Below are 13,463 nucleotides of genomic sequence, written 5' to 3'. Positions count from 1 at the left end.
AATTGAATTTCCCATAGAACCAAACTAAACTAAAGTCAATTTGGGTTGGTTCAATTCAATGGATTGCTAATCATGATTTTTAAACTTGGTCTCGTTCAGCTCTGATACTGAATCATCTTGGATGAGTTTTTCGATACGTTTGAGACGTCTCGTGAGATAACTCAAAAAATTGAACGTGAGACGTAAAACTCGATCAAAAAATGACTTTGTGAGTTGGTCTCGTTCAGCTCTAATACCGAGTTAACTCGGATGATACGTCTCGGTCTCGAACGAGTTTAAAAACCATGTTGCTAATATCCTAATATCCAATAAAACTACTCAAAAGTAACATATTCTTAATGAAAATTAAATTATATATAATAAGTCATCTATCCATGAAAAAAAAGTCATTAATCGATTTCCCAACTCCTAAAAAGTAGTAAGTCATTAAGAGTCTGGTTCTCGGTTTGGTTCAGCTCCACAGAAACCTTGAATGGAGAACTGAACCGAATTGATCGATCCTCCATTTTCTTAACCTGGAAGCGACCTAATTCACATGTTGAACCAGACCAACACGCATCCCTAATTCCGAGAGATGAATAAAGTCTGCCCAAAGTATTTTCCCAAACATTTTCACAAAATAATTTATGCCTCAAATCAGAAGTCTTATAGAAGATAAAAAAGAGAAATGATTCCATAGAAGAACTTAAATCGAAGGCAGAGCTGTATGAAAGAAGATAGATGGTCTTGGGTGTTTTTCATTTTTCTTGACAGAGACCATCAGGACAATTTCAAAGCTTTCTAAACATCTACAACAATTGTGATTGTACATAGAAAGGGCAGGTTTCCTCACCATGAACAAGAACTCTATTACGTTTTCACTTATTAAATGATTCCCAGAGAACTCCCAAATCGACGTTACCTCCCGAAAGAATAATTCCAATGTGTTTGCAGTCCTTCCAAGCAGGACATCCTCGGAAACTGTCAGATAGGACGGCAGCAAGACCAATGGCCCCACTAGGCTCCACTGCAATCTTCAGAATCTCATAGCACATTCTCATGGCTTCTATGATCTCCTTATCGTCGACTATGATGATGTCATCCACCAAATCTCGTACTATCGGCCTGCACCATAGAAAGATAGTGTGTCAACGGAAAAATAGATAATTTACTAGTGCTAGAGTTATTCAATCAAAATATTAATAGTAGGTGGTTACAACGTGTGAACAAACCCCATATCAACCCACGAAAGCAAAATAATAATAATCACAACGATGATGATGACGATGATAAATAGATAAAATAAAAGAACATAGAACACATCAAAAGTTACGTGGTTCAGCAATGCATACATCCATGAATGGGATGAGAGCGATTCACTATTTTGAGGAAGAGTTTGCACCCTGAGATTTCTCCCAATAGCGCTCCCAAAAGTCGAACCCACACAACTCTGAAATCCTAGCTTCCAGTTTGATTTCTCTCCCCTGTAACCCTAAAACAAGTTACAATTACATCCCTAGTTTCGCTATTTGGATAAAATTTGTGCAGTACGTATATCCCGAACTAAATTTAAGACATCTATCACAACGACATCAGTTGAGACAATCATTTTGTCACTGTTAAAAGCATTTAAACCCAAACGAGAGCTTAAAAGCACGAGGCATGTACTATGAGGGTAAATTGTAATTCCAAGCTTTCATTTTCAAGCTTTCATTGGTTGCCGCTCTTTTCATGCAAAGCGAGACTGTTAGGCCAAAACCCAATAAAAGAAAATTTTGCAGACACCGACATCAAGTACTTGGTTGTGTCATGTTTGTGGAGCCTGATGGTACTGGTCACCTAGGAGTTCCTGTTAATCAATCCATGGGTTTTACCATCTAGCTCGACGCAAAAACGTACTTTTGTGTTGGTAGGTTGCTATCCCTAATTCATTAGGGGTATTTATAGTAGTTTTCTGTGGGAGAAACATAGTAATCTGTTTTTGTCTTTTGGAGCATGGTTCTGTGAATATACCTCATGTAAATCTCTATGTTATGTGATTGCATCTTCGATCTCTTTTATTTCTTTTCTTCAATTATTGCTTTTGGTCATTTTGCGAACTTTCCATTACAGGATGCCCCACTCCATATTGCTACAAAATTTTCTTGGGAATTTGATTGCCCTCAATTGACATTGTTGCAAAGTTTGGAAGGTCCCCACAATTTCCCTTAAGAAATAGCACAAAATCGTGCCATCTCCAAATTCACAGATTTACGGAGCTTTGCAGGAGTACCAAGTGCGCAGATTAATGGTTGTGAAATTTCGTTTAGCAATTATTGGTCCTTTTGAAATGCAAAATGATCTCCAATACAATAAAGATTCTATTTACCATGTCAGATCTCCAAGAAAAGCTCGAAGCCCGTCTGCAATGGTGTTGGTTTCAGCTTGTGTAACAATCCTTCCAGCTGCCTTGGATAGAGCAGCATCATTAGCTCCCCTTGGTTCAGCAGCCAAAATCCGAATATTAGGGTTAATTGACTTGGCAGCCAATGCCACCCCCGATATCAAACCACCTCCTATATTTATTTTTTTGAGAAAAGGAAACAAATTCGTATTCAGAAACAAGAGTGATCTAGGGAATGATTATTAACTCAAAGATGATTGAACGAACCACTTATTGGGACTATTATAGCGTCAATTTGTGGGATTTGCTCTAGCAGCTCCAGTGATATGGTACCCTGTCCACTGCCCAAAAAAAAAAAAATGTCAACCTCGACTATAAATTGCAGGGAAATCAACACCATGTCAAAAGACGTATAAGTAGCAAAATAGCAAAGATATAAACCATTTAATTGCTGCATAATACACGCACTATGAAGTCGTGCATGACCATAATTCCTGATATATCATTTTCGTCTACATAACCCAGCCAAATTCATGATAAATAGAATAAAGCTTAACAAACTACCTTATTATGCGCCCATCATTAAATGGATGAACCAGAACTGCACCTGTTTCCTCCAACACCTTTCTAGCAACACATTCTCTTGACTGAATTGTGGCTTCGCTCCAAATAACCTGCCCACCATAACGCCTCACATTCTCAACCTTACACTTCGGGGCATTCTTTGGTATAACAATATAGGCTGGGATTCCACGTAGCTTTGCAGCCAAAGACACTGCTGCAGCATGGTTGCCACTAAACATGGAATACATGATTAGATTTGTTACCCTAACATTGACACGATAAAGTAAATATGGTGCTACTAAAGAACACTGAGCAAACCTGCTGTGGGTTACAACCCCTTTAGCTGCTTCATCATCCCCAATTGAAAATATAGCATTGCACGCACCTCTAAACTTAAAAGCTCCCCTAAGCCATCAAAAAAGAGGCACTCAATATCAGTACCCTCTCTAAGGATGTTACATAAAACAAAAACATGTTTAAGATCAAATATAAATTGCAGAAGAGAAAATCCAAAATTTGTTACCATTCACCTCTATTTAATTAACTGCTTACCCCTTCTGCAAACATTCACATTTGAAAAATAGCTTCCTTCCAGAAATAGAATTCAGATTTTCTGAAGTTAGAATTGGAGTTCTATGTATGAATGGGTTAATGCGTATATGAGCTTCTTTTATACTTGAAATATCAGCTGCATAGTTCTCAGTCTGTAGTTGACCCTCCACTTCCATCTGCACATGGTAACCACCAAGATCAAAAATAGGTTCTTAAAAGATCCTAAATTCAACATTACAAGTTTTATGGTCACAAAATGTGGGATAATCTCAATGGAAGTGAAGTTGGAACTCTCGATATTAATCATGTCAAATTGGACTGTTGATCTGACTGACTAAGCAATCTATATGATAAAACACAACCGTGGACCTCACTCCTTTGTCTCAGGATTTATACCCCATAAACAACGTATCTCAAGGATGGTTGTCCCTCCTCGTTTGTCTTCTCTCTTCTTCCCCTTCCCAAGAATACCCCTAACTTCATTGTCTTTTCTCTTCTATCCCTTTCCAAAAACACCCCTACAACTTTCTATATTGCTTTTCCTCGTTTCCCCTTTTCCAATAATACCCTTACAAATTTATTTATTTTCCTCTTTTATCCCCTAAACCCCAAAGAGGATGCAGCACAGGCAAACCCTAGTTTATTAATAATATAGGATGTAGGAACACACTTCAGGTAGAAAACTGAAAAGATCTGGTCTGTTACTTACATCTTTTCCTAGATCGAAAACAAACACCTCTGATTAAGAAAAGGACAGACAGATGCAAGAATTACTTTTTATTGCAAAATATGCATGGAGTACAATCTCATACATCAGCATATGGGTGAATATTTCTCTTTTGTGAAGACCCATGATCGTGTAAAGACCCTTTTAGAAGTCTTGCTTGCCTGATATTCCCATTTGATAGAGTCTGATAATGTAATGTCTTTCTTGGTTTTTATGGCATTTGATATGGAGCTTTAACCTTTTTCACATAGGCACGGAAAAGGAAGGAACAAAACCATTGGTTTTACCTCATTTGTGCCATCACTCCTCGGTGATATGTGCAGAGTTTCTCTTAAAGTCTCCCTGCAAGACTGAAAGTTCAATGTAAACTGGGTTTTAATTAAGAAGTCTGATGTACTATGGAAGCAAGGGATGGAGTATATTTTGGACTTTGAACCAATCAGCCTTGTGGGGAGTACTTGACAAGATCCTTGCATAAGTTTTTGCATCAAGACTTCGTCTTGTGCTCCCTAATCTTATTGAAAATAAGAAAAGTACGTTTGTTGTTGAAGCGACAAATTTTGGATGGAATCTTAATTGCTAATGAGTATATTGATGCTAGTATCAAGGACAATAGCCTGACTGTGGTTTGTAAAATTGATTTTAAAAAAAGCATTTGATCATGTTAATTGGGACTTTCTAGACTGTATTACATGTTAGAGAGGATGGGTTTTGGTCTTTGCTTGGAGGAAATGAATTATGAAGCTTGTTTCCTCAGTTCCCTTCTCCATAATGGTTAATAGTAACCCAAAGAGTTATTTTAAAAGCTCATGTGCAATGAGAAAAGGTGACCCTCTCTCCCCCTTCCTCTTCCTTACAAGTTACAATTAGCAAAAGCCCTCAGTCGCAGGGGCGGAGCCAGGATTTTCTTGTAGTGGGGGCAAACTATGGGTTAGTATAGTTGAAGAACTTGAATGATGAGAAAATTATTTGTGCTGGAAAATATGATTGGAGGGAGGTGAGGGTGTGGGGGCAAATGAGGAGAGAGATGAGGGAGTGGGGACAAATAGGACATGTAATTAGTTGAAAATATAGGGGTGTCTCAAAGTTCTGCGGGGGCAATTGCCCCCACCAGCTCCGCCCCTGCTCAGTTGAATGATCTCTCGAGCGTTTTTTTGTGGGAAGCTACGTAGTTTTCAATGAAGGTGGGAGGTTTGAATATCTCCTAGCTCCAGTTTACTATAGATGCCTTTATGTTCTTGGATGCCTCCTATGGTCAACCCAGATACTTGTGTGGGTATCCTTCGTTGTTTTGAAACAATTTCTAGTTTAAAGGACAATTTGAATAAGAACATGTTGTTTAGCATCAATGGTTTTGGAGATTCAGCTCCTATTTGGGAACATCAAGTGGCTAGATCACTGACCTCCTATCTGGGTCTCCCCCTAGGTGCATATAACCAATCCAAATCCATTTGGGATCCAATTTTCGATAAAGTAAACAAAAAGCTTTCTTCCTCGACAGCTTGATCTATCCAAAGGGAGTAGACTAATTTAATTGAAAATTTGTTTGACAAGCATCCATGTGTACTTCATGCCTCTTCTCTATGCCAACATCAGTATAGAAAAGCTAACCAGATATTTTTATAGAGCAACTCAAGAAAATCTCATGAGTATCATTTAGTGAGTTGGGATATGGTTTGTGATCCTAAATCTCATAAGGGTGGTTAGGCATGAAGCTTCAAACTATGAACAAATCCCTCCTTAGGAAATGACTCTAGAGGTTCGGGAATGTGCAACAATCCCCATGGTGGAAAATTATTAGGACGGTTTTGGAAGTGAGACATTAGGTTGGAAATCAAGAAGCGTTAGAGAACCGCATGGATACGTGACTTAGAAAGGCACTCAGATAGGAGTTAAAAATTTCGGAACGCGTTAGATTCAAGGTTGGGGGGAAATAGATATTGATTTGAGGAGGATATATGGATTGGTGAAGTTCCTTTGAATATTTAGTTCCCTAATCTATTCTTTCTTCTTTTTTTTTTGGATAAGTGAAAATTTTATTGATAAGAGTACAATGTTCTTCTTAGTGAGGATTTTTTTTTTGTTGTTGTTGTTGTTGTTATTGTTGCTTTCCTAATCTTTATTACCAATGTTCACAGGATCCATCATTTGGGGATCCAAATTTCTCACTGAAAAGTATTCTCCTCTAAAATTAAAATAAATCCCATGGGCAAATTATTAACAAAGCTATCATAAATGATAATAATCATATTAGTATTATAGTTGATATTTAAAATAAATAAATAAATAAATCACAGTCTACACACTGTTTGCATTACATAAAATAAATAAACTATAAATTAAAAAAAAAAAAAATTAAAAAGTTCATCATGGGTTTCAACATCACAGTTATTATGAATGTTAGATTTAAGAAAAAATAAGTTGATGTGCTTTGCTCTGCTACAATGAACTAAAAAAGTATCCCTTAACATTTATAATAAAATTTCCTCAAAAAAATTACAAACATTCACTTTCATGCTTGGATTCAAATCCATCCAGAGAAGAGAGAGAAGCAACTGAAAATTATTAGTATCTTTAAGCTCTCAACTAGTGTTAGTGGGTTGGGACTTGGGAAGAACTTACAATCTTGGTGATTTCGCTTCTCGATGAAAATATGATTCTGAATACCCCAGAAACAACCTTCGGATTACTACTTCTTGCAAAATATGCAAACCCTGTGTTAAAACTCGGTATTTCGTCTTGCCATGCCTCGCCAGAGATACTGAGTTGACTCGTACCAGACATATCTTCTCTCATAAGGTAAACTCTTTAACTCGATTTGCAATTATATATTAATATAATTTATATGTAAATAATTAAAAAATACAAAATCCAATGTGAAAGCTTCTCGGTTGTCAAATGAGATATTGTGCGAGACGATTCACATTGAATATCTTAATCGTTCTTAAACAATATTGAAATGACCCAAGTGAGTCATCTCAATCTCGAGGCAATTTGGAGTCATGAATTTTGACTTGGATTTGTTCTCAATTTTATTTATTTTTCAACACTATTGCGCTTTTTTTTTTTTTTTTTTTTTAAGAGTACCAATGTAGTGCTATGTGAAACTATAAGAGCATCCACCATGGTGAACTTGAGTTCAACATTTAATTATTGTCGAGTTAGATAATATTTTCATTAAAAAAAATTATTGATCTCGATAATAATTAAATGTTGAATTATATAATAAAAAGTAGTGAACTCCACATTGTAAATGTGATCGAGATTTTTCATTTATTTTAGTTTGATACTGGGTAAATCTCGTTGAAAGTTGCAAATTAAAAAGTATAATATAATCATTAAAAAAATAGAATATCAACTTTGTTCTTTATTTTTGTAATGAAACATCAAAATAAAGACGGTTGTAAATTAAAAAATATAATATAATCATTAAAAAAAATTAGAATATCAACTCCGTTCTTTATTTTTGTAATGAAACATCAAAATAAATAAAGAAAAATACGACTAAATGTTCAAAAATAAGATAATATCATTCTTCATTCGTCATTTATGATCAAAGATCGTCGAAAATAATCACAATCGCCATTGAAAAACCTAACTAAGTGAAGAAGATGATAAAAGGGTAATTTGGATATTTCAAAATCATTATAAACATAAGATGAGTTTCACGAATCATAATAACAAAAAATGATAATTTTTTGAATGAAAAAAAAAATGTGCCTTGCATTTCTGACAATTAAAAGCGTAACTTTTTCATTTGTGATATTTAAAAAAAATACCGTTTTATTCTTGTTTTTTTTTTCTGCAAGAATCTTTAAAAATATATATATACCTTCTTATTTTTTTCAATGTAGGATTTGATATATATTAGAATTTGATGATTCATAAATGTATAAACATGGGATTTGATGATAATAAATTGATTTTATGAATTTTTATTAGATATATATTTTTCATAACTTTTAGAATAATGACAAATGCATGCGGTCTTGGAACGCGGCAAAGGCACAAAAGCGCACATCCTTTTCCTTTGTATCCCGATGAAAACAATCTATGATTCTATGTCCTTGCCACATCAATCTCTAACTTTTAATATATTTTTATATCTTTTAATTCTATCATTTCACCCCCCCCCCTTTTTTCGAAAGTTTTTCTTGCCGAGTTAAACCCATACTCTGCATGTGTGACTATGTCACGAACCATTAAAAGAAAAGAAAATTGAGTCGTAATAAAATGACTCACCAGGTGGCATACTCAATCGACTCATTGATATGACAAGTTTGGAGTCGTAGATCTGTACGTCTTGATATACACAATTGCACTTCCCCATAAAAAGTGTCTCCTGAGGGAGTCGTGTATCATGAGGCAAAAAGATCTATGATTTTCAAACTTGTCCACGTCAATGAGTCGATTGAGTGTGCCACCTGACGAGTCATTTTACAATAACTCAAGAAAATTTTACTAAATGGACTAAAAAGATCGCCCAAAACTTGGGGAATATTTAGAACAAAGCCTCCGCCAGGGTCGTAACTTTCCCAATTAATAAGTTGTAGCCTTACTATATATTATAGGAGAGTGTTCAGAGGCCCTAAAGAGAGCCAAACACTGTGCCAAGTATTTTTCAAAATAGCGATTAGAAGTTTTGGAATGAACTGATTTTTTGTAAAGATATCTCTATGGTGAAGAGATCATCCCAAAACTTATAACCCTAATTTATAAGTTGAAGAATTGTGAATCGTCCAATTTTTGTTAATAATTTTTTATAAGGTTAAAAGTTTCAGAATGAGTTGATTTTTGGTGAGGATGATTTCCTCATCACAGAGATCATCCTCACAAAAAATCAGGCCATTCCAAAACTTCTAACCCATACATTAGCACAATGTTTGGCTCTGTTTAGAGCCTCCAAAACGCTTCCCTATATTATATATAATAAATGAGGGCAAATCCTTTATCCAACCAACTCTCTTGTCTTGCATGATTCTCCTGGTTGTTAGTTGTTACAGATGACAACCTCTTTCCCTCTCCCTTCAAAACGCTCTTCGAAATCGAATAACCTCAAACCATTAGAAATTTTCAACCAAGAAGAAGACGAAGATCATGAGATCTCCCAACACCACGAGTTCGTAACCGAGTTTGATCCATCAAAAACCCTAACCAACAACAACACTAAACCTAAACCTAAGCATGTAATTCCCCGATTGGAGAACACATGGAAACCCTATAAGACGACGCGAAACAACGTTGGTCTCCCTACCACTTCTCACTCCTTCACAGACGATCTTGATCTTCGCGGCATCGATTCCGCATTCTCATATGGTTTGAATCTTCGATATAAGGAAAATGGTACTAATGATGGAAGCAATGATAAGAAATCTGATAATCTTAGTGATCGATCCGGTCTTTCTGGTTCTATTGAGAACTTGTTGTTGCAGAAATTTAATGAAGATATGAAAAAGCAGAAATTTAAGGACGATATGAAGAAATTACCAGAAGATCGTGGATTCGATGAATTTATCGATATTCCTGTCAAGGGTTTTGGTGCGAGTTTACTTGCTTCATATGGATGGTCTGAGGGAAAGGGGATTGGAAAGAATGCTAAAGAAGATGTAAAAGTAGTTCAGTATGTAGGAAGGACTGGAAGAGAAGGGTTAGGGTTTGTTCCTGAAACAAATGGTACGAAAAGGGAAGAAAGGGCATAATTCAAGTTCCCAACTTGTTGCCCCTAAAAGGGTCAGATCATGGGAGGAGGATTCAACACAATGTGTGATCTCAACTTGTCTTTTTCTCTACTATACACACCGCTTGTAATTAGAACTTTGTTTTTGTTTAGAGCTTGTCATTCTACTTGAAACTATTAAAAAGGTTCCTTTTTTTTTAACTTATTTATGTAAGAGATTTTTAGAATTTGAGTTAAAAATGTAGCATCTATGGAACATTTTTTACCTAAAATTCCATCATTTCTAATTTTCTAAAATCTATTTGGATTGAGAGAAACCAGAGAAGAGAAGAGAAAATAATTTTCTCTCCACCATGTTTGGATAGATAGAAAAGAAAAGAAGAGAAAAATAATACAATAGAAAGTAATTTGTTCTATTTTCTCACTTTCTCACCAAATCTCCTCGATTTGGGGGAGAACAAAAATGAACAATTTTCTCTCCATTAACTTTCTTTTCTCTCCTCACTTAACTTTCCAAACAAGAAAAATGGAGAGAAAACTGATTTCTTTAGTCTTCTCTTCTCTCCATCTCTCTCAATCCAAACAGAGTGTAAAAATCCTATAGTGTAAAGGGTATGGACTTTTAAGGTTGAAGATGAAAATCAAGAAGATTGATTTTGAAGAAGAACAAGAAAAAAAGAAAAATCAAATTGAGATTTTTTTTTTCTAGGGGAACCCTCTTTTTTCCTAGCATAATTAATAGGCAAATTTACCAAAACATGCATCACGTTTCGACTATTTACCAAAATGGTAAACTGTAGCAATTAATTCTGAAAATGGTAATTTTACCATTTTAAGAATTAATATTTTTTACCAAAACGATAAAAACAGTAAAATATATATATTTTTTTATCGAAAATACTCTTTTTTATTTTTTGACTAAAATTATGAAAAAAATCATCTTCTCTTTCATATTTCTATTTAGTGTTGGGAAGATTAAAAAGAAGAGAAAGATTTAGTTGGATTTTAATTTATTTCTAAGGTTAAAATGGTAAATACATATGTAAAACAAAAAATGGTATTTTCAGTAAAAAAAAAAATTACATTTTACTGTTTTTACCGTTTTGGTAAAAAATATTAATTCCAAAAATGCTAAAATTATCGTTTTCAGAATTAATTGCTATAATTTACCGTTTTGATAATTAATTATGAAAACTCTGGTAAATTTCTCTAATTAATAAGAGAGCTGCTATTGCCACACCAACATTTACTAATGTCACACCAATTCCTATGTAAATCACCAAAAGAATTGCACACAATTGGTGTGGTGTTCGTAAAAGTTGGTGTGACAATAGTAACTCTCTTTAAAAAAATTACTAGTTTTCGAGCCAAAAGAAAAGAAAAAAAAAAAGAAGAAAAAGAAAATAATAATCGATATTTATTACTCACATCACAACCTACTGTACATGTGATGAAAAACAAGCAAAAATAAATTCAAGAAAACACAAGATATACAAAATTCTTCTTCGATAGACAATAATTTAGAGGAAGAACATACCAAAACAATCAAGATATTGATTCAGTTCTGCTCACACGATTGAGCAGATTATCCATCGATATAGAGAAAGCATCCTTAAACTTCACAAGCCCTGAGCCTGAATCCCCATAAACCAATCCAGGTAATAATTCATACACTATAAATCTCCTCATATCTTCTCTTTCCCTCACTGAAACCGTCATGAGCTTCTCGACGACATCCACCTTCATGTCTCTCACCTCTTTTTGGTCTATAAACACTGAATATCGTCCATGATCCTTTGGTAAGTGCCATGGGTACTGGTAGTAGGCCGTGAATGGGTCGAAGATCACTGGAATGCAACCCGATACAAGAGAATCAAATAAGGATTTCCTTGTTGGGCTATCACCTGGAGGTTGAAGACAGAATTCAGATTCCATGAACAGCTCGATCACAGTTTCAGGTTGTTTGCATCCACCAGAATTGCAATCATGGAACCGACACGTCCCATTATCCCTCGAGGTACATTGCTTGATTAATAATGATCTTATGTTCTCCGGAGCATTGGGTCGAGCAGCCCCAGCAAAGCTTATGAGGTTTTTACGGTTTGATTGGATGATCTTTAATTGCCACTCGACGATTTCATTGTCTGTGTGTGGATGGAAATAGGTTGGATGAGGGATTCCGATGTCGTTAACGTGCCATGGTTGTCGTTCAATCAAAAGCTTTAATGGGTTTTGCATTTGATCGAGTTCTAAGAAATTAGCCCCCCATAAAGTCACGTTGTTTCGTCGAAAATCCCATGAGATCTTACCCAATACGAATACATGATCCTTCCCGTTGTTTCTATCCCATGATCGTTGCATCTCGAGCCAGTTGATGAGTTCCAATCCTAATGCGTCTTTAACAGCATCGGAAACATTCATGAAATGCCATCTCAAGATGTCTAATCCACCATAGTAAGGGACATAAAAAAGCTTAGCTTCATTCTCATTATAAACTCTGCAAGGATGCTTCAACGCCCTTGAATGGAATATCGGTTCGAGTGAGTACTGATGAGTGTGGTACCATCCCTTCCCAAGCTTCGAAATTGGTTCACCCATGGCCTCATTTGCAAAATAACTGCAAAAATCCATCCAAGGGACCATATCAACACATCGATCCAGTAGATCCTTATTGAATTTCGGAGGCAAATCATATACGAATATCCCCCGTCCATCACAGCTGTTGTGGCTTGAATTCGATATCCAAGATCGATGAACTTGTAATTGTCCTTCCACCACCTTAACAGCCTCCACTATCTCCTCATCCTTCTCAATATTTTTTATATCATCGATCTGGTGGTTGTTGAAAGTACCGACACTATTAGTGTTGGTAGTAACAGCATCAGTAGTTTTGTTGTTGGTGATGTTTGGGATTTCGAAATTGGGTTGGGTTCCTGCCGAAAGACAATAAAGATTATTGAGTTTCCGAGAGGATACACAAACATGAACGATCGAACCAGATATTATAGTAGTCGAAGAAGACCATAGGAAGATAAGCATTAACAAGAGAAGGGCAGCGGGGATTCGATATAGAAATCGACATAAAAGAGGATGAATGAGACCTGATGCTGAATTCAATTTTGATTTCTTGGATTCTCTAGATCTCTTCTTTGATACAAAAACTGCCATATTTTTTTATTTTTTTGGGTGATTGGTTTTCTTGCAATTAGATTGGTTTTTCTAGTGAAGGGTGGAAGGAAAAATAGGCTGTGGGTTTGACTATTTTTCATGAACATGGGAGAATGTAAGTATTGAGTGGTTGAATACTTGAGTGCACGTTGGTAGGTTATAGTATTACTAGCAAACCATATTCTCTGTAACTGAATTTTAACTATTTTTTATAGTACTTTTCTCTTAGGAGGCATGTTTCCTTGGCAAATCCCAGGGGTCCTCTTCCCATTTTGGTTGGATATTTTATTATTATGGACTATAATACTTTTTAAAGTAAGAAAAAGATTTATTGGGGACGACGGAACCAACTTGCCAAGTCAACTCATTGACTCCAAATAAGTCAGAAAATATGTTGTACTTCATGTTTGGAA

The 13,463-nt window shown here is 35.5% G+C and overlaps 3 protein-coding genes across 3 annotated transcripts; 1 reads left to right on the top strand and 2 right to left on the bottom strand.

Annotated features, from left to right (window-relative positions):
* Positions 1-653: 653 nt before the first annotated feature.
* SR (serine racemase) lies at positions 654-6,989 on the bottom strand. The gene is made up of 7 exons (XM_086436873.1): positions 6,828-6,989; positions 3,479-3,654; positions 3,245-3,331; positions 2,927-3,157; positions 2,630-2,703; positions 2,348-2,534; positions 654-1,104 (listed from the first exon to the last, which is right to left on the bottom strand). The coding sequence occupies exons 1-7, from the start codon at positions 6,987-6,989 to the stop codon at positions 858-860; spliced, it is 1,164 nt and encodes a 387-aa protein (XP_086292999.1). The 3' UTR covers positions 654-857.
* Positions 6,990-9,066: 2,077 nt separating this feature from the next.
* On the top strand, positions 9,067-10,146 carry LOC147408036 (protein MOS2-like). Its single transcript, XM_086436874.1, has one exon. The coding sequence runs from the start codon at positions 9,209-9,211 to the stop codon at positions 9,902-9,904; it is 696 nt and encodes a 231-aa protein (XP_086293000.1). The 5' UTR covers positions 9,067-9,208; the 3' UTR covers positions 9,905-10,146.
* A 1,189-nt stretch (positions 10,147-11,335) lies between these two features.
* On the bottom strand, positions 11,336-13,050 carry LOC147408035 (xyloglucan-specific galacturonosyltransferase 1-like). Its single transcript, XM_086432877.1, has one exon. It carries the CDS (start codon positions 13,048-13,050, stop codon positions 11,428-11,430), a length of 1,623 nt encoding a protein of 540 aa, XP_086289003.1. The 3' UTR covers positions 11,336-11,427.
* Positions 13,051-13,463: the final 413 nt, after the last annotated feature.

Source organism: Akebia trifoliata, chromosome 3 (genome assembly GCF_017979445.1).
Source record: "Akebia trifoliata isolate Shusen 1 chromosome 3, ASM1797944v1, whole genome shotgun sequence".
Lineage (NCBI taxonomy): Eukaryota > Viridiplantae > Streptophyta > Magnoliopsida > Ranunculales > Lardizabalaceae > Akebia > Akebia trifoliata.
Note: the sequence above shows the minus strand (reverse complement) of the source record. Positions and strands in the feature narration are given on the sequence as shown.